Below are 19985 nucleotides of genomic sequence, written 5' to 3'. Positions count from 1 at the left end.
CTCGTGCTGCTTCCCGGGCTGGCATTGGTCGCCCCTGGAAAATGGGGCGGGCGGAGGAGGGACGCTGAGGTAGAGGGTCAAGGGTCAGTGAGGCCGGAAGTGAGTGCAATAAAGTTTCTCCAAGGAGGCCAGGCTCCGGGAGAAAGTTGGAGCGGGGACCTCAGGAGGCAGTACCGTGATCCAGAACCATATCGACCCGCGGTGCGGTGCGGAGACTCCATGAGGCCCTGGTGAGTCCGTTCTTTCTTTCTTCCCACTTGGTGACCCTCTCCTCCACCCCGGAACCCCCTCTCCAGGGACCCTACTTCCGGTCTTCACTTCTAAGTCCCGCCCCCAAGACCCCCTTCTCCGGAAGTCCCACCTCCCAACTTCAGGGGGCTCCCCGGACCCCGACTTTTGGTGGAGCTCCAGTCCCGGCCACACCCTGTCACTTTTGGGAGTCCCGCCTCTGGGCAGCTGCCCAGCCCTTCTCCGGGATGCCCCACTTGGTCCCTCCTGCGCTCATCACCGCCCGTCTCCCGAAAGAGTAGCGCCGGCCCCTCTGGAAACCGAGGGAGCCTGTGAAGCCGCGCCCCGCCTGGGTCCCGCCCCTTCCGAGCCCGACCCGGGGGTTCCGAAGCCGGGCCTGGGAGCGTCTCAGGCAGCCACGCCCCCTCGGAGCTCTGTCAGGGCAGTCCCTGGACGTCCCCTCAGTGTCCTCGCAGTTGTCTCCAATTCCAGAAGCTGCACCTGCTTACTTATATCCCCCCCCATTTTCTCCCATTGGTATCCCTTCTACCCCCAGCTCTCAGGCTCTCCTGGGGGTGGAAAATTAGTTCCAGACACCCCCTTTCCTATCCAACGGTGGACTGGACTTGCTCATAGATTCCCACATCTACTTACTGAGGTTCTTTTCCTAGAACCAGCTTCACCCCAGAAACAACCGTGCGTCTCTATCTTTCTTTCTCTTTCTTTTTTTCTTTTTTGTCTCAAAAAGTGTTAGGAGCAGAAGTTTTTTTTTATTATTATTTCTTTATTGGGGAATTAATGTTTTACATTCAACAGTAAATACAACAGTTTGTACATGCATAACATTCCCCAGTTTCCCATATAACAATACAACCCCCACCAGGTCCTCTGTCATCCTTCTTGGACCTGTATTCTCCCGACCCACCCACCCCCACCCCAGAGTCTTTTACTTTGGTGCAATACGCCAAATTCCATTTCAGGTTCTACTTGTCTTTTTTTTTTTTTTTTCTGATCTTGTTTTTCAACTTCTGCCTGAGAGTGAGATTATCCCATATTGATCCTTCTTTTTATTTATTTAATTTATTTCCTTATTGGGGAATTAATGTTTTACATTCAATAGTAAATACAATAGTTTGTACATGCATAACATTCCCCAGTTTCCCATTTAACAATACAACCCTCACTATGTCATTTATCATCCTTCGTGGACCTGTATTCTCCCCACCCACCCACCCCAGAGTCTTTTACTTGGGTGCAGTATGCCAATTCCATTTCAGGTTCTACTTGTGTTTTCTTTTCTGATCTTGTTTTTCAACTTCTGCCTGAGAGTGAGATGATCCCATATTCATCCTTCTGTTTCTGACTTATTTCACTTAATAAGGTCCATCCAAGATTGGCAGAAAACGGGGAAGTCACCATTTTTTACAGCTGAGTAGTATTCCATTGTGTATATAGACCACAACTTGCTCAGCCACTCATCTGTTGTTGGACACCTGGGTTGCTTCCAGGTTTTGGCTATTACAAATTGTGCTGCCAAGAACATATGTGTACACAGATCTTTTTGAATGGGTGTGTTGGGTTCCTCAGGATATATCCCCAGGAGAGGAATTGCAGGATCATAGGGTAGGTCCATTTCTAGCCTTCTGAGAGTTCTCCAGACTGTTCTCCACAGAGGTTGGACCAATTGAAATTCCCACCAGCAGTGTGGGAGGGTTCCTTTGACCCCACAGCCTCTCCAGCATTTGCTGCTGTTACCTTTTCTGATGTATGACATTCTCACAGGAGTGATGTGGTATCTCATTGTTGTCTTGATTTGCATTTCTCTGACAATCAGAAACTTGGAGCATTTTTTCATGTGTTTCTCGGGCTTTTGGATCTCTTCTGTGGTGAATCTTCTGTCCATGTCCTCCCCCCATTTTTGGATGGGGTTATTTGTTGTCTTGTTGTTGAGTTTGGCAAGCTCTTTATATATGTTGGTTATTAAACTCTTGTCTGATGTATGGCATGTAAAGATCTTCTCCCATTCTGTGAGGGGTCTCTTGGTTTGGGAAGTGGTTTCTTTTGCTGTGAAGAAGCTTTTTAATTTGATGTAGTCCCATAGGTCTATACTTGCCTTAGTCTTGTAGCCTGACACCTTACTGTATTTCCTGATGATATCCAAAAGCTTCTTGCTGGATTCCTTAGGTTTTTCTGTGTATACTATCATGTCATCTGCAAAAAGGGAGAGTTTGACTTCTTCTCTTCCAATCTGTATCCCTTGAATTCCTTGTTCCTGCCTGATTGCTATGGCAAGCACTTCCAACACTATGTTGAATAGTAATGGTGATAGTGGGCAGCCCTGTCTAGTACCTGATCTGAGTGGAAATGCTTCCAGTTTATCACCATTAAGTATGATGTTGGCTGTAGGTTTGCTATATATAGATTCCACTATCTTCAGGAATTTTCCACCTGTTCCCATTTTTTGTAGTGTTTTGGTCATAAAGGGATGTTGTATTTTGTCAAAGGCTTTCTCTGCATCTATTGATATCACCATGTGGTTTTTGGTCTTTCTTTTGTTGATGTGGTGGATCACATTGATTGATTTATGTATATTAAACCAACCTTGCATGCCTGGGATAAACCCCACGTGGTCATGATGAACAATCTTTTTAATATACTGCTGTATCCAGTTGGCTAGAATTTTGTTCAATATTTTAGCATCTATGTTCATCAGAGATATCGATCTATAGTTTTCTTTTTTGGTTGTGTCCCTGTCTGCTTTTGGTATCAGAGTGATGTTGGCTTCATAGAAGCTGGCAGGGAGTATTCCAGTGTCTTCAATCTTCTGGAAGACTTTTAAAAGTAGAGGTATTAGTTCTTCTTTGAAGGTTTTGTAGAATTCATTTGTAAAACCATCTGGTCCAGGACTTTTATTTTTGGGAAGATTTTTGATAACTGTTTGAATTTCATTAGTTGTGATGGGCCTGTTCATGTTATCCACTTCATCTTTACTTAGTTTTGGAAGTTGGTAGGTATCTAGGAAATCGTCCATTTCTTCCAGGTTCTGTAGCTTGGTGGCATATAGTTGTTTATAGGGAGCAGAAGTTTTCTTCCAGGAGAAAACAGTGGCTTGGAATGTGTGGAAGAGGTTGCCTTTTCTGGTTTTGATTTTGATTTTTGAATTTTTTTTTTTTTTTTTGCCTTAGCACTGTTCAACTCTTGTTATGGTGGTGCTGGGGGGGGGTGGGGGCGGGTTGAACCTGAGACCACAGAGCCTCAGGAATGAAAGTCTATTGCCTAAAACCTCTGTATCACATGCACGCACACACGCACACACACACACACACACACACACACACACATGTAAATACGGAGTCCAGGATCTCATACATGCAAAGATAGTATTCATTTATGTCTTGTTCTGTTCTTTTTATTTATTTATTTATTATTGGATAGAGACAGAAATTGAGAGGGGGAGGGGGAGGTAGAGGGAGAGACAGAGACACCTGCAGCCCTGCTCCACCCCTGCAGGTGGGGACCAGGGGCTTGAACCTGGGTCCTTGTGCACTGTAATGTGTGCACTTATCCAGTTGTGCCACTACCTGGTCCCTGTTCTATTCTTTTTATTTTTATTTTATTTTTAAAAATATTTTGTTTACTAATCAGAGAGATAGGAGGACAGAAAGAACCAGACACCACTCTGCTACATGTGCTGCTTTATCCACTGTGCCACCTCCCAGACCACTCTTTTTTATTTTTTAAGATTTTATTTATTAATGAGAAAGATATGAGAGAAAGAACCAGTCTGGTACATGTACTCAGGGGATCAAACTCAGGACCTCATGCTTGAGAGTCCAATAGTTTATCCACTATCACCACCTCACGGACCGTTCTTTCCTTTTTTTTAAAAAAAAATTATTTATTTTTTGCCTCGGGTTATCGCTGGGGCTCGGTGCCTGCACTACGAATCCACTGCTACTGGTGGCCATCTTTTTTTCCATTGTTGTTAGATAGGACAGAAAGAGAGGAGGGGAAGACAAAGAGGGGGAGATAGACACCTGCAGACCTGCTTCACAGCTTGTGAAGTGACCCCCCTGTAGGCGGCAAGCCTGGGCTCAACCAGAATCCTTAAGTGGGTCCTTGTGCTACTATGTGCGTTTAACCTGGTGCGCTACCACCCAGCCTCCTTCCTTTTTTTTTTTAACCAGAGCACTGATCAGCTCTGTCTTAATGGTGATGTGGAGGACGGATCTGGGACTTCGGAGCCTCAGGCTTGAGAGTCTTGTTTGCATAACCATTATGCTATCTACCCCTATCCTATTCTTTGCTTAAAGGACCACTTTGCTCATAGTGCTGCTCTGAGTCTGCACCTCCCCCCTAACTGGATTTCTCATTTGGGCATTCCTTCAGGTCCTGCTTGCTCATTCTCCCCTTCTGAAAACATATCTGAGGCTTTTGCCATTTCCTGCTATTTTCACCCCTCAGGCCTCCTCCTCTCCCCTCTGGGCTGGGCCTTTAGCAGCGTCTCCCCCACACCCAAACCAGAAACAGATCCTTTCTTAGAGAAATTTAGAATCCTGCTTCCTCTTTCCTAATGCTTGCACCTGTGGGTCCTTCCCTTCCCTCTGGGTTTACCCCCCCCCCAAAAAAAAAAAAAAAAAAAAAACCCCGCTTTAAAGAAAAGGACATCTAGAGTGTGAGGATTTAGGAAGTTAGGGGAGAAGTATAGTATGCCTTCTGGGGTAGTGGACTGGGAAGACCAGAGCTCTCCTAGGATTTGGACAAGGAAGGGGAGCACATAACAGGTTAAGTGCTGGTTATTTCCATCACAGTAGTTCTATGGCTGAGTACATTCTTTCTGGGATGCAGATCTAGGTACAAGATCTGCTTCTAAGCTGAGTGTGTTTTCACATTTTTGTGGCCTTTAGCCTACTTTCTTTTGGTTTCTCTTTTTATTAGATAGGACAGAGAAATTGAGAGAAAGGGGAGCTAGAGAGGGAGAGAAAGATAGACACCTGCACTTGCTCCACCACTCCTGAAGTGAACGTCCTGCAGGTGAGGAAGGTACGCCACCACCTGGCCCTCTTTTATTTCTTTTTTTTCTTTTTTCTTTTTTTTTTTAGTAAGTGTGTTTATTTATTGGATAGAGATTGAGAGGAATTAAGAGGAAGGGGGAGAGAGACACCTGTAGCACTGCTTCACCACCTGTGAAGTTTCCCCCGCTGCATGTGGGAACCAGGCTTGAACCCAGGTCCTTGCATTATAATGTCAGGTGCATCACTACCCAGCCCCTTTCCCTGCTTTCTCTCTGCCTCCGTTAAGCAGAACTGTGACCAGTGGCTGCTTGGAAGGAACAGACCAAGGACTATTGTCAGAACCCGTTTCCTCCTGGCACCCTGTGCTCTTAACACAGATGAACTCTGCTCCCCTGCTTCTCTGGGAGAGCTGTCCCCCTCTCCCACCTCCTTCACTACTGTGCTATGGTGACCTCCACCACCTTCCTTTGGTCCTCTCTACACCTGGCAGCTCCAGGGAATGGGCCAAGTGCTTCTTCCTAGTAAGCACCACAGGTTTTTTTGTTTTTTTTTTTGCTTTTTTTTAAAAGATACAGTTATGCAGCCAGGGAACTAGCTCAGCCAGTGGAGCACAGAACTTGCGTGCCCAAGGTTCTTGGTTTGTTCTTGCCATATGTACCAGAGTACACTCTGCTTCTTAACTCCTCTCTCTTAAGTAACCATGTCTACCATGATTTACTTTATTCTATTTATTTATTTTGTAACCAGGGAACTACTCAGCTCTGGCTTAGGGTGATGCTGGAGATTAAACCTGGGACCTCAGAGCCTCAGGCATTAGAGTTTATTGCATAAACCACATAACTCCCATGATTTAGATAGTCACATCTTTAAATAAAAGAAAAAAAAAAGAAGTTTGTTAGAGAGGAAAGGAAGAGAATTAGTGCATGTTATTCTTTTTTAAAAATCTTTATTTATAAAAAGGAAACACTGGGGAGTTGGGTGGTAGCGCAGTGGGTTACACACAGGTGGCGCAAAATGCAAGTACCTGCCTAAGGATCCCAGTTCGAATCCCAGCTCCCCACCTGCAGGGTGGTTGCTTCACAAGCGCAGAAGCAGGTCTGCAGGTGTCTATCTTTTTCTCCACCTTTCTGTCTTCCCTTCCTCTCTCCATTTCTCTGTTCTATCCAACAAAAGGGGATGAATAAATAAATAAATATTTTAAAAAATAATTTTTTAAAAAGGAAACACTGACAAAAACCAGGATAAGAGGGGTACACTTCCCACCACCAGAAAACTCTGTATCCCAGGGGCCAGGCAGTGGCGCACCTGGTTGAGCCCACATGTTACAATGTGCAAGGACCCAGGTTTGAGTCCCACCCCCCACCCCGGTCCCTACCTGCAAGGGGAAAGCTTTGCAAGTGATGAAGCAGGGCTGCAGGTATCTCTCTGTCCCTCTCCCTCTCTATCACCTCCTTCCCTCTCAACTTCTGGCTGTCTATCCAATAAAAAAAGATAATAAAAAAATAATAATAAAAAGAACTCCTTATCCCATCCCCATCCCCTGATAGCTTTCCTATTCTTTTTCTTTAATTTCTTTATTGGGGAATTAATGTTTTACATTTGACAGTAAATACAGTAGTTTGTACATGCATAACATTTCCCAGTTTTCATGTAACAATACAACCCCCAGTAGGTCCTCTGTCATCCTTTTTGGACCTGTATTCTTCCCCCCCCCCCCCATCAGCTTTCCTATTCTTTATCCCTCTGAGAGTATGGACCCAGGGATATTATGGGGTGCAGAAGGTGGAAGGTCTGGCTTCTGTAATTGCTTCCCCGCTGAATATGGGCGTTGGCCTGTCTCTCTCTTTCCCTAGTAGGGCAGGGCTCTGGGGAAGCAGGGCTCCAGGACACATTGGTGGGGTCCAGTTGGCATCACAGTAGCATCTGGAACTTGTTAACACCAGTTATTCTATCTGGCACGTGTGATGCAAGGATGGAATCTGGGACCCCATGCTTGTAGGTCAAGCACCTCCCAGTCCTCTGCACCCTACTTCTATCCTTTTTCCTTACCAGGCTTGGTGTGGGGGCAGAAGAGGGTGTGCCCATGGCTTCTGCCCTGGCATGGATGGAGGCATGGCCTCCCCTCCTCACCTTCCTGCCTTCCCGCCCAGACCAGCTGGCCAGCCCTGCTTTCCTCCCTCTTCTGCACCCACTGGGACTCCTTCCTTTCTCTCTCTTCTTCAGCCCCTGTCCGCAGCTGTGGTAGCAGAGGCCACTAATGGCCCAGACTCCCAGGAGCCACTACCCCTGGGGCCTGGCAGTTGGGGGTGGGGCTGGAGGACAGGGGACTTTGTGTCTTTCGCGGGGCCAGAAAGGGAAATGCTGAGCTCAGGGGTCCCTCCACCCCCCACAGGCTGCCTCTGTTTCCTCCCGCCTTCTCTGTCCCCTCCCTGGGCTTCCTGCTCCTTCCAGCTTGCCACGTCCGTCCGGTGGAGTTCGCCGCAGCAGGCCCGGCCTCCCCCCTGCTCCCTCCCCCTCTCGGCTTGCCTCCTAGGTCTGTGAGGTGGTTGCCGGTCCTGTTGTGCTGCTACCGGGTTGGTGTGGGCGGTGGGGGCAAAGCCTGCCCCCAAGCCTGTGAGTCAGCATTGGCCCGGGGATTGGCTGGGACCCGCGGGCGCCGCCCTGGGGAGGAGCTGGGCCACTGTCCCAGGCTCTGCTTCCTGGCTGGCAGAGCAGCGGCTGCAGCTGGGCGGAGAAAGGCCCGCTGCGGCTGGGCTCTGTGCTGCCAGTAGGAGCCGCGTGTGTCTCTCCTGCCGGGGACCCCCTGCAACCCCCGGGCATGGCGGTCAGCTCGGGCTAAGGGCCCGGGGATGCCCCCTGCCTGGCCCCCTTGCCTCCAGATTGGCAGGGGGGCCGGGCCGGGCAGCGGCCTCCCTCCCACGCCAGCCATGGACCTGCTGCCCCCCAAGACCAAGTACAACCCGCTCAGGAATGAGTCCCTATCGTCGCTGGAGGATGGGGCGTCGGGCTCCACCCCGCCCGAGGAGCCAGCGTCCCCGTCTGCCTCCTCGCTGGGGCCCATGCTGCCACCCCTGCCCGCCGACAACAGCCCCACCACCCTGTGCTCCTTCTTCCCGAAGATGAGCACCCTGAAGCTGGCCAACTCGGGCGGGGGGCGGCCCAGCCTCAGGGGGGACCCTGCCAGGGCCTCCGAGGCTGCGGAGGGGTTGGCCGGAGACTCAGCGCCCCCGCCCCTCCCGCAGGACATGAACAAGCTGAGCGGAGGCGGAGGGCGCCGGACGCGGGTGGAGGGGGGCCAGCTGGGGGGCGAGGAGTGGACCCGCCACGGCAGCTTCGTCAACAAGCCCACGCGGGGCTGGCTGCACCCCAATGACAAAGTCATGGGGCCCGGTGTCTCCTACCTGGTCCGGGTGAGTGAGCTGCCCCGTCACAGTCTCTCTTGCCCTTGGTTTTGGGGTCCAGTTTCTGGAGTCTTTCCTGCTCCTCCTGTGAGACTGTGCCCCTGTAGTGCCAGCCCCCTCCTCCTTCCTTCTCCTGACTCCTACTTCCTATTCTTCACTGGGAGGCCCCCCCAAAAGTGTAGTGGCTGGGTCCCCCCATCTCTCCCTTTTTCTGATATCACTGTGCCATCAGTGTGTCGTGTCACACCCCCTTCCTGTGGGCACAGGCAGTAGACAGGGCCTTGTCCTCACTCCACACCCCAGGGATCCAAAGGAGAGAGGAGGGGCTCTTTGTGCAGGGCTAGGGGAGCTGGCTGACTGGCTGTCCCCTGCTTGGTCCCCCCAGTACATGGGCTGCGTGGAGGTCCTGCAGTCCATGCGTGCCCTGGACTTCAACACCCGGACTCAGGTCACCAGGTCAGCAAGGGTGACTCTGGGGTGCTGCTTTCTATGACTTGTCTTTGGGTGCTGGGAGAATGGAGAGAAAGTTTGGGGAGTCAGTCTGAGTCCTTGGGAGCAGTTGGTGGGGATGCCCAGGCAGCTGGAACTGGAGTATGAAGGAGCGGGTGGCTGGGGTGTCCCGGCTTTGGGGTGGAAAGGGGACATTCGGTGGCTGGAATGGGCTGGTACTGCACCCATTGAGGCCCTAACTCAATCTACCAGGAATCTGTGTCATCAAATATTAAAGGCCCTTAATTCAATCCACTATGACAAAGAGCCATGAGAGGGAGGGTGGGAGGGAGTGTTCGCAGAATCTGGCTAACCCTCCCCCAGCCCTGTGGTAGCCCTGGCCAGGGTGGGGGGCAGGCTGGGGTCTGAGTAGCCCCTGTCTCCCTAGGGAGGCCATCAGTCTGGTGTGTGAGGCTGTGCCAGGCGCTAAGGGGGCAACCAGAAGAAGAAAGGTATGGGGGCTAGAACATTTGGAGGGGCAGGGAGAGGCAAGAGGAGGGGATGAGCTTCTAAGACCCTGTGGTCCTCCAGCCCTGTAGCCGTCCACTGAGCTCCATCCTGGGCAGGAGTAACCTGAAATTCGCTGGTATGCCCATCACCCTCACTGTCTCCACCAGCAGCCTCAATCTCATGGCCGCAGACTGCAAGCAGGTGGGGCTGCGCTGGGAGGGTGAGGAGTGTGGCTGGTTCCCAGGGTCTAAAGGGCAGGGTACTGGCAGAAGCAGGACTGAGGAGGTAGCCCTGCGGAGTGAGCTAGGAGTTGCATACAGGAGGCCTCCTCAGCCCTGCTGTGCTCCCTTGTAAACTAAGAAAAAGGAAAGAGCTTGGGCACAGTAAGATGGGTCAGGGGGAAGTGCTGTGAAGGGGAAGATAAGGGGTTAGAAACGAACCACCAAGATGAAATAGGGACTCAGGTCCAAGACCAGGAGGGGGTCACCCAGGTGGGTCTGAGTTATCCTGAGTTAACCTTTTCCTCTTCCCCCCACCACCTCAGATCATCGCCAACCACCACATGCAATCCATCTCCTTTGCATCTGGCGGGGACCCGGTGAGCTGGGGCACAAAGCAGGGGTGGTGGATCTAGCCCGGACTAGACATTGGGAGACTGACTGAAAAGGGTTTGGGGGCTCAGGAGTGAGCCCCAGCTCACTGGCCTTTCTGCTTGCCCCAGGATACAGCTGAGTATGTTGCCTATGTTGCCAAAGACCCAGTGAACCAGCGAGGTGAGACATCATGGGAAACTCAGGGTGGGCTGGCCCTCAGGACTAGGGACCTTTTCCCTGCTGGCAGGCACAGCCCAGAGCTCGTTGAGCATCTCTGAACATGTACCTGCAGCCTGCCATATCCTGGAGTGTCCTGAAGGACTAGCTCAGGATGTCATCAGCACCATCGGCCAGGCCTTTGAGCTGCGCTTCAAACAGTACCTCAGGAACCCACCCAAGCTGGTCACCCCCCACGACAGGTGAGCCAGCAACTGGAGTCCAAGGTGGAGGGAAAGAGGCCCCTGGGAATCCCGCCTCCCATTTCCTGCTATTCTTCCCTTCCTGCAGCCTGGGCCAGCTCTTCCTCCACTGCTCCAGCCTGCTTTTCCTGGCATGGCCTGTTTTCTTCCCAGTTCTCCAGCCTTAGTTGTTTTTCACCCTCCAGGCTGGCTTTTTCAGAGAGAGAGGGAAAGCTATCACATGCAGCATTAGTTAGGGCTTTCTCTAGTATAGTGGGGCTAGATCTAACCTGAGTCACATACTGGCAAAGCAGTCACACTATCCAGGTGAACTACCTGCTGGCTCTTTTATTTCTTAAAAGATTTCTTACCCAGGGAGATAACATAGTGATGATGCAAAAAACTTTCATGCTTTAGGCTTTAAGGCCCCAGGTTCAATCCCTTGGGACCAGAGCTGAACAATGTGCTGGTAAAAAAACTAAAAAATATAAAGGTCTTAATTGGTTTAAGTATATTTTATAAGATTGTAATTGGTTTATGCAATGGATTTTCATGCCTGAGGCCCCAGGGTCAGTCACTGCCACCATTATAAATCAGAGCTGAGCAGTGCTCTGACAAAGAAAAGGAGAAAAAAAATCTTATTTAATTAACTTTTTAAAAAAATTATTTATTTTCCCTTTTGTTGCCCTTGTTTTTTTTTTTAATTGCCATTGTAGTTATTTTTGTTGTTGTTATTGATGTGGTTGTTAGATAGGGCAGAGAGAATTGGAGAGAGGAGGGGAAGACGGGGAGAGAAAGGTAGACACCTGCAGACCTGCTTCACCACCTGTGAAATGACTCCCCTCCAGGTGGGGAGCCGCGGGCTCGAACCTGGATCCTTACGCCGGTCCTTGCGCTTTACCTGCTGACCTACCGTCCAACTCCCTAATTAACTTTTTTTAAAAAATTGTTTTTTATAAGAATACTACTTACCTCTATTTTATGTTGATGCTGGGGATAGAACCTGGAACTTTGGAGCCTCATGCATGTTTTGCATAATCATTATGCTATCTTTCCAGCCCTATAGTTTTTGGGTTTTTTTCTTTTTTTTGTACCAGAACACTGCCCACCTCTGGCTTGTGGTGCTAGGGATTGAATCTGGGACCTCAGAGCCTCAGGAAATAAAGTCTGTTGCACTCCTGCTTCCCTAGCCTTCTTACTTCTTAGATTCCCTGCTCTTGGAAGCCATGGAGAATTTGGGTGAAGGAGAATGTCTCTTTCTTGAGGTCTCTGCCTGTCCCTCATTCAACTAGCAGATGCTGAGCATTTCCATGCAGTTGAGATACCCTGGATTGGGCTGTGGAAATTCTATCATGGTTATACAAATGACTTCCATGCCTGAGATTCTTTTTTTTTTTTTTTTTGCATGATATTCTTAAATTAATCCCCAGCACCACCATCAGCCAGAGCTGAGCAGTGCTGTGGTGAAGAAAAAAAAGAAAATGTCCCAGTCTATTGTATCCCTGAAACTGGAACTTTTCCTGCTTCCTGGGGCCTGGGAGCTGGAGTAGACATCAGAGTATAACTTCAAAGTCAGATCCAAATTAACACCTTCACTCCATCCCCCCTTTCTTGGGAGACTTCAGGCAAATCTTTTCACCTCTGACCTTCATTTTCTTTATCAGTGATGTTGAGGAAAGAAGTTGTCTCTTCCAGGTTGCCAGGAAGGGGGACTGACTGGGTGCAGCATCCAGCCTCAGCCCTGCCTCCCAGTAGTCCCCCAGTACACCTGGATGATCTGTCCCTGTCTCTCTCAGGATGGCAGGCTTTGATGGCTCAGCCTGGGACGAGGAGGAGGAGGAGGAGCCACCTGACCACCAATATTACAATGACTTTCCTGGGAAGGACCCCCCTCTTGGGGGGATGGTGGATGTGAGGCTTCGGGAAGGGGTCCCCTCAGGGGCTTTTCGGCCCACTGTGCCCAGTACCCAGCCACCGAGCCACCTGGGAGCCACACTGGTCAGTTGCTGGGCTAGAGGTGGGCTGGTGGGGGTGGGGGCTGGTTGTGGCCTCTGGTCTCACGCTGTGTCTGTCCTTGTAGCCTGTGGGGCAGCCTGTGGGGGGTGACCTGGAGGCCCGCAAGCAGGTGCCACCTCCACAGCCATGTGCAGGTAAAAGGGGGTCTCCTGGGTGGGGGCTGGGGAGGGAGGCAAGTCTGGGGCGCTGGACACTTCCTTTCCTTAGCAGGCAGAGAACTCTTTGATGACCCCTCCTACGTCAATGTCCAGAACCTGGACAAGGCCCGGCAAGTGGGGGGCGGGACTGGGCCCCCCAATGCCATCATCAATGGCAGTGCACCCCGAGATCTCTTTGACATGAGTGAGTCCTCCTGTGTCTTTTCCTGCTCAACCCTAACCTCCCTCCTCCTCCACTCCCTGAGGGTCTGGGTGGGCCTATGTGGTGCCAGCAACTGCCTCCAGCCTCTCTCTGCTCACTACCAGAGCCCTTTGAAGATGCCTTGCGGGTGCCTCCACCCCTACAGACTGCAGCTATGGCTGAGCAGCTTCGAGGGGAGCCCTGGTTCCATGGCAAGCTGAACCGGCGGGAAGCTGAGGCCCTGCTACAGGTCAATGGGGACTTCTTGGTGCGGGAGAGCACCACCACGCCTGGCCAGTACGTGCTGACTGGCTTGCAGAGCGGGCAGCCCAAGCACCTGCTCCTGGTGGACCCCGAGGGAGTGGTGAGTGTGGCCAAGTCAGGGTGCAGTCCTCCCTCCTTACCTGTTCAGTGGATCTCCCTGCTGGGCCCCTCGTGCTCTCAAGGCACTTGGCATCTCCCCCCAGCAATGTAGGGTTCCTGGGCTGTGTTCCCCCAGGCCTGGCATTAATTATTCAGTGCTAGAAGGTTCGCATTGCTGCCCACCTCTCTAGATAAGAGGCTACTGTCCTGGAGAGGGGTTAGAGTCTAGACACCCCAAGATTTTGTTTCCAAGAGGAACCAAGAACCACATACACACTTCCAGACTCAGGGCTCAGAGCAGTGAGGCTTTTCCTCCCTACACTGCCCACCACTCTCACAACTTTGGACCCTTCGCTGCAACAATCTCAGTCTCCCTTCCAAATCTTATTTTTTTTGGTGAAGTCAGGGCCTTATTATATATGACTGATTTCACCACTCCTAGGCTGACTTTTTCATTCAGGTAGGTGTGTGTGTGTATTTGGTAGAGGGTGAGGGAGGGAGAGCTAGCACTGCTCCATCACTCATGAAGCTTCTCATTTGCCAGTAGGACAGTGGTCTTGAGCCCAGATCCTCATGCATGGCACACTGTGCTCTACTGGGTACAGCATCACCCAGCTACCTTATTATGAGATGATGATGATGTATATGTTTACATAAACACACAGCGCTCCCCACAGTGCCTTGGCCCCTCCCATGTAGTGCTGGGGCTTGAACCTAGGCTGCACCCTACTCTGTGAGCTATTTCTCCAGCCCTCCTTTTATGTCATTTTTGCATCCTGTCCCACTCAGACACATCACTCTCTTCTAGGCCAAAGGAGGATTCAGGGTCCGTCAGCCTCACAGTCTGAGGTGGAATTCCCCTCACCTTTCCCCCTAGTCCTTAACTACTCTGGCTCTCCTTTCTAGAGACTTCATACTATTAGATTAGGGCTGGCCAATCAGATCAGGGCTGGCCACAGGCCCTGCTCCCCTGCCATCTCTCCATCTCTCTCTCCTCTGTCCAGCTTCCTTAACTGTTCCTCCCCGCCTCCCAGGTCCGGACGAAGGATCATCGCTTTGACAGCGTTAGTCACCTCATTAGCCATCACATGGACAATCACCTGCCCATCATCTCTGCCGGCAGTGAATTGTGCCTGCAACAGCCAGTGGAGCGCAAGCAGTGACCTCACCCTTGCCCTTCAACTCCTCCACTACTGGGTCTCAGGCCCCGCCCGGGGGCGTGTCCTTGGGCGGGGCCCCAGGAGATGGGGCTGAGCAGACACTGGGGCTCAGCTTCCAGCTAAGAGTGTCTCATCAGGAGCCTGGAACAGCATCTGCTCCCCCTATGCCTCACCAAAGTATTACTGGATGGTGGCCCCTTCCCTGGGCCTTTCCCGTGCCAACTAGACTGCAGGCCTAGGCAGTGTCTTGGAATGGGGCATCTCATGTGATAGAATCTTAGGGGCAGTAACCCTCCCAGGTAGGGGTAATGCATCACACCTTTGTTCCACCTCTGGGCTCAGGGTGCCCCAGACCCCTCTCCACAGGCCCCCCCCCCCCGTGTTGAAACTTGTGCCTTTGACCATATCCTAGGTCTTTCCAATATTTTATGCAAAGAGTAGGGGACAGGTGGCATCTGGGACTGCTTCTTGTCCTTTTTCCCCCCCTCAGCACCCCCTTCCATTTAGGTCGGGAGATGTGAGGCAGGCACAGCAGCTGGCCTCTTCCAGGGGACCTACAGCCTTAACATGGCCTCAGTCCCTCTCTTGCCTTCTTAGTGCCTCCTGGGACCCCCCCTCTCCGCTGGGGTCTGCATCTGCCCTTAGGCCCCACCTATGCCATATTGTATGTCACTCTACAGCCAAAGCCTTCCAAACCCCACTGATTCCCTCAGGTGGGTTTGGGGAAAGTGGGCACAGGGGCCTTGACACTCTTAAAGCAGTCGACAATCCCACTACCACCACCTGCAGACGTTCACTTGTGTCTTCTTTTATACGCATCTATTTTTAAGACTGCAGGCTGACTCTTGACTCTTGTTTTTCTATGGTGTGTTCTTGAGCGCACAGGATGATAATCAGTTCCACTTGTAAATCACCTTCCCCCCCCCCCCCCAAGCCCTCCTACAAACTTGCATCTTCTCCCTGCCCTTGAGGCAGAGGGTCCAGCAGCATCTTTTCTACGAGAGAGACTCCTGGGAGTGGCGGGGAGCTGGGAAAACACCATGGGCTTTCTGCGGTTGGGTTGGGAGGCGGGGTCCTAGTGGGTGGGGACAGAGACCTGAGGTCACGGGTGGGGGGTGGGGGGGGCGCAGCACTCTGTCCCGACCCGGTGTCACCTTCTGTTGTGTTGAGCTGTCATGGTTCTCACTTATACCAAAGGGAAGTCGTCTTCATTAAAGTCCGTATTTCTTCTATCTGGGTCTCCCGAGTCCCTATCGCTTGCAACCTATTACTGTCCCTGGGTCACCGGGGCGCGATCCGCCAAGCGGCAGGGGTGGGGAGCTCCTGGCCGGGTGGTACAGTCCGGGGCGGAGAGCTTGTTGGGCCCGCCCCCATCGAGTCCTGGGCCCTGCGCGGTGGTGCGTCCCAGCCGGGTTCCGGTTCCGGCGGGGAGGCCGGGATTGCGCGGCTAGCGCGGCTCTTCTCGCTACTGCTCGCCCGCCCTGGGCCTCCGCCCTTGGCTCCCTGCTCGACGATGCTGCTATCCGTGGGCGCGCCCGCCGCCCCCAGCCGCCGCTGACCCGGGCTACGCTCCATGGCCGCCTCAGCGCCGCCCCCACCGGACAAGCTGGAGGGAGGTGGCGGCCCCGCACCGCCCCCTGCACCGCCCAGCACCGGGAGGAAGCAGGGCAAGGCCGGTGAGAGCGCCCGGGGGGCTGGGGCTAAGCGGCGCGGGAGGGATTCGGGTGTGGAGACTGCCAAGTTGCAGCCCTTCAGGGATGGGGACGGGAGACCCCGATTGAGCCTCTTGGGGACACAGGTGGGAGTCTGGGGGTGTCAGGTATGCAGTATCTCTTAAAGGAAGAGTCGGGGGGGGGGGCAAAATAGCTAACCTGCATAGTGCATTGCTTTGCCATATACGCGACCCAAGTTGGAGCCTGGCCCCCACCCCATTGGAGGGAGCTTGTGTGCTGTGATATCTCTAAAATTAATGCGTAGAGTGGAGAGAGTGGCTGCAATGGCTTTTCCACCTTTGTTACTGTGAGCAAGCAGGCAAGTATATGTTGAAGCTGGAAGGCTGCTTGAGCAGGGCTGGGGAGCAGGGACTTGGGGGAACCTCAGGGAAGTTTTTTCCACTTTTCCCCCATCTGCTCTTTGCTGCTCCTCCAGGTCTACAAATGAAGAGTCCGGAAAAGAAGCGCAGGAAATCCAACACCCAGGTGAGCTGTTTCTCGTGGCTGGGCTGGGGTGTGAGGGCCACTTACCCACCTCTGCTTTGTGAAGAGCAGAGGGAGCTAGCTGTGTCTCGCTGTGTTTCTGGTCTATTTTACTCTCTTGACATGTTTATGGTGAGGGGGGGACACACCTCTTCCTCCTACCCCAATGGATTTGCCCTGCCCTCCATGTCACCCCCTTTCTAGCTGCTGGTGTTTGTACTGCAGTGCTCCATCAGTATGTGGACAATGGGGGGCTGGGCATCATGCCTACTTTCCAGATGAGCAAGCTGAGGTGTGGGGGGGGGGGCTTTGAGGTTTTTGTTTTTTGTTTTCCACCAGAGTTATCTCTAGGGCATTGTGCCCATGCTACAAGCCTCCTGGTCCTGATAGCCGTTTTTTTTTCTTTTCCCTTTTTTCCCCCCATACCCAGCTCCATACTTTATAGAACAGAGAAATTGAGAGGGAAGAGGTAGGTATGGAGAGAAACAAGATGGCCTGCAGTACTTTACCACTTGTGACTCTTCCCCACTGCGGGAGGGGAATGGGGACTCGAGCCAGGTCCCTTGTGCATGCTAATGTGTGTGCTCAACCAGGTGTACCATTGCCTGGCTCCTTCTACTGACTCTTCCCATCCTGTTCCTCCCCCACACCAGGGACCCGCATACTCCCACCTGACGGAGTTCTCGCCGCCCCCAACGCCCATGGTGGATCACTTGGTGGCCTCCAACCCTTTCGAGGATGACTTTGGTGTTCCTAAGGTTGGGGGCGCAGCCCCTCCATTCCTGGGCAGCCCGGTACCCTTTGGGGGCTTCCGTATACAGGGAGGCATGGCTGGCCAGGTTCCCCCAGGCTATGGTACCCCTGGTGGAGGGGGCCCCCAGCCTCTTCGTCGACAGCCTCCTCCATTTCCCCCCAACCCCATGGGCCCAGCTTTCAGCATGCCCCCCCAGGGGCCTGGCTACCCGCCACCTGGCAACATGAACTTTCCCAGCCAGCCCTTCACCCAGCCCCTGGGCCAGAACTTTAGCCCTCCTGGGGGGCAGATGATGCCTGGCACGGTGGGTGGGTTTGGCCCCATGATTTCCCCCACCATGGGGCAGCCATCCAGAGGGGAGCTAGGCCCCCCTACTCTCCCCCAGCGTTTTGCCCAGCCAGGGGCACCTTTCGGTCCATCTCCTCTCCAGAGGCCTAATCAAGGGCTCCCCAGCCTTCCCCCCAATACAAGCCCCTTCCCTGGCCCAGACCCTGGCTTCCCTGGCCCTGGCGGTGAGGATGGCGGGAAACCGCTGAACCCACCTGCCCCCACAGCTTTTCCTCCGGAGCCCCACTCAGGCTCCCCAGCAGCTGCTGTGAATGGGAATCAACCCAGCTTCCCCCCCAACAGTGGTGGGCGGGGTGGAGGCACCCCAGATGCCAACAGCCTGCCCCCCCCCAGCAAAGCCAGTGGGGGCTCAGGGCCACAGCCTCCACCAGGCCTGGTGTACCCGTGTGGCGCCTGCCGGAGTGAGGTGAATGATGACCAGGACGCCATCCTATGCGAGGCCTCCTGCCAGAAGTGGTTCCACCGAGAGTGCACGGGCATGACAGAGAGTGCCTACGGTCTGCTGACCACTGAAGCTTCCGCTGTTTGGGCCTGCGACCTCTGCCTCAAAACTAAGGAGATCCAATCTGTCTACATACGAGAGGGCATGGGACAGCTGGTGGCAGCCAACGATGGGTGAAGACGGTGCCCCACCCCTTCCCGTGTTTCCCGCAGTTCATCTTCATTCCCATCTGCTGCCCACCCCCCTGAGGACAGAAAACAGTGGCTCCTAAGGGGGGAAGGGGACAGCAGGAGAGTCTGGATCACTCACATTTCTGGAAAGTTATACTCTGATCTACAGATCCAGGAAACCAAAGCTGTGTTGAGCATAGCCATTTTCGGAGGGGGTGGGGAAGGTGCGTAAGAGGAAGAGGCTGGAGAAAAAAATCTGAAAGGATGGGGTGTCCCCTTTACAGAGGATAGATACCCCAGTTCCTGTGCCTGATGCTCCCCTCTGGCTCCACGGCTCCAGCGTTAAAGGTTTCTTTTTAGAGAAGTTGGGGGTCTCCCCAACCCTGCCACAATCCTTTCTCAGGCCTAATGTCAGCTTTAGGCAATGCATGGAAGTGTCCCCATTTTTCTGACCTTCCCCAGTGGCTCCTTAAAGACCTCACAGTTCCTCCCCATGGGAGTTCTTGTCTGGGGTCCTTTCCCAGGGACCAGGGGCTTCTTGCTTTTTGACAGTGGCAGGAGGTGGTGTCAGGATTTATCATCTTATACCAAAGTTGCTGGTCCTTCCTCAGCCTCTTGAGCTCAGTTCCTGATGGACAACCATGTCTTTGCCAAAAACTGGGATCTGAAGCCTAACTAGAATATTAGAAGCAGAGGGTTTGCTGTTAACCACACTGCCCCATTTCTCGCACACCATCTTTGGGGCTGGCCTTTGGCACACCCACATGGCCTCCTTTGAGGGAGAGCTTGAAAAGGAATAGTGCCCTTATACCTCATTTCTTCTCATTTCTGTTTAAAGGGTCCAAGTGAGACCTCATGGCCAGGGACAGTAGTGGGACCCTCCCTCACTGCCGTACGCAAGGCAATCCAGAGCTGGCATGGACCTTGCTTCTCTTCCCAAGTGCTGCTCCTGTCTTCCCGAGCCTGATGGAAATAGCAGCTTTCATTCCTCTCTGCCCCAGACCTGGCCTGGCTGTTTTGCCTGCCAGAGAATGGTAGATGGATGTCGGCTCTCCCTCATGTTTAAAATTAACTCACATGTTCCTCAGTGGGGTGGGAGGCCTGGGGCCCCATGCCCCCCACTTTTCAGACCCTTTGTAAAGACGAGATCCAATGTACAGCCCCCACTGGGTGGAGCCAGCAGTCCCTGAAGGAGAGAATGTCTCAGGGCTCCTTCCAGCGCCCCTCCGCCCTTTCCCGCACCACCACAACACAGGTGGCACCTCCCCCCAACTTTGTGTTGTTCTTTTCGCTCCTCTTGTTGCTATCTTTGTGTCCTTGCCCCACCCCCAATTTTGTAAGATGGCCTCTAGGGGAGTGTCCACCCAGTTCTGCTCCTTGCCCTCTGCTGCTTTTTTGGGAGCATGAGTGGCAGGAATGTGGGATTATTTTGTACGGTTGGATTAGTAAAAACTTGAAAATCTGGACAAGACGTGCTATTTGTGAAGCTCAGTCGCCACTGGAGGGAGAAGTGGAGTGGGTACTTGGGCCCCAGGATTAAGTGTACCCCTGTAGGTGCAGAAGAAGGCTCAGGCTTCTGAGTTATCTTTTCAAGCACATGCTGGGGCCCAGTGGGAGCCAGGAC

The 19985-nt window shown here is 52.7% G+C and overlaps 2 protein-coding genes across 7 annotated transcripts; both read left to right on the top strand.

Annotated features, from left to right (window-relative positions):
* The first annotated feature begins 16 nt into the window (after positions 1-16).
* Positions 17-15381, top strand: SHC1 (SHC adaptor protein 1). Of its 4 annotated transcripts, none has more exons than XM_007525342.3 (13): positions 17-230; positions 8486-8653; positions 9030-9100; positions 9522-9585; positions 9665-9784; positions 10128-10181; positions 10305-10356; positions 10469-10595; positions 12371-12572; positions 12655-12724; positions 12798-12932; positions 13055-13293; positions 14327-15381. In XM_007525342.3, exons 2-13 carry the CDS (start codon positions 8489-8491, stop codon positions 14453-14455), a joined length of 1428 nt encoding a protein of 475 aa, XP_007525404.1. In that variant the 5' UTR covers positions 17-230; positions 8486-8488; the 3' UTR covers positions 14456-15381. The 4 variants fall into 4 exon arrangements, with proteins under 4 accessions (XP_007525404.1, XP_016044723.1, XP_007525403.2 ...); XM_016189237.2 differs by having other exon boundaries at positions 76-230; positions 12801-12932; XM_007525341.3 differs by lacking the exon at positions 17-230 and having other exon boundaries at positions 7903-8653; positions 12801-12932.
* Positions 15382-15783: 402 nt separating this feature from the next.
* PYGO2 (pygopus family PHD finger 2) lies at positions 15784-19830 on the top strand. 3 transcript variants are annotated; one of them, XM_007525343.3, is made up of 3 exons: positions 15784-16128; positions 16601-16650; positions 17301-19830. In XM_007525343.3, the coding sequence occupies exons 1-3, from the start codon at positions 16026-16028 to the stop codon at positions 18366-18368; spliced, it is 1221 nt and encodes a 406-aa protein (XP_007525405.2). In that variant the 5' UTR covers positions 15784-16025; the 3' UTR covers positions 18369-19830. The 3 variants fall into 3 exon arrangements, with proteins under 3 accessions (XP_007525405.2, XP_016044724.2, XP_060057530.1); XM_016189238.2 differs by lacking the exon at positions 15784-16128 and adding an exon at positions 16146-16250; XM_060201547.1 differs by lacking the exon at positions 15784-16128 and adding an exon at positions 16157-16271.
* The last annotated feature ends 155 nt before the right edge of the window (positions 19831-19985 follow it).

The sequence above is a fragment of the Erinaceus europaeus genome, chromosome 11 (assembly GCF_950295315.1).
Source record: "Erinaceus europaeus chromosome 11, mEriEur2.1, whole genome shotgun sequence".
NCBI classification, from domain to species: Eukaryota; Metazoa; Chordata; class Mammalia; order Eulipotyphla; family Erinaceidae; genus Erinaceus; species Erinaceus europaeus.
The sequence above is the reverse complement of the archived record's forward strand: the minus strand, read 5'-3'. Positions and strand labels throughout refer to the sequence as shown.

Bases quoted from the DNA above. Each gene is read 5' to 3' on its own strand.
- SHC1 (XM_007525340.3), top strand. From the start codon at position 8,093: ATGCCCCCTGCCTGGCCCCCTTGCCTCCAGATTGGCAGGGGGGCCGGG. The intron at 9,785-10,127 runs GTGGGGCTGCGC...CCACCACCTCAG, and splicing joins TGGCCGCAGACTGCAAGCAG to ATCATCGCCAACCACCACAT. The intron at 12,933-13,054 runs GTGAGTCCTCCT...GCTCACTACCAG, and splicing joins CCGAGATCTCTTTGACATGA to AGCCCTTTGAAGATGCCTTG.
- PYGO2 (XM_007525343.3), top strand. From the start codon at position 16,026: ATGGCCGCCTCAGCGCCGCCCCCACCGGACAAGCTGGAGGGAGGTGGC. The intron at 16,129-16,600 runs GTGAGAGCGCCC...CTGCTCCTCCAG, and splicing joins GAGGAAGCAGGGCAAGGCCG to GTCTACAAATGAAGAGTCCG. The intron at 16,651-17,300 runs GTGAGCTGTTTC...CCCCCACACCAG, and splicing joins GCAGGAAATCCAACACCCAG to GGACCCGCATACTCCCACCT.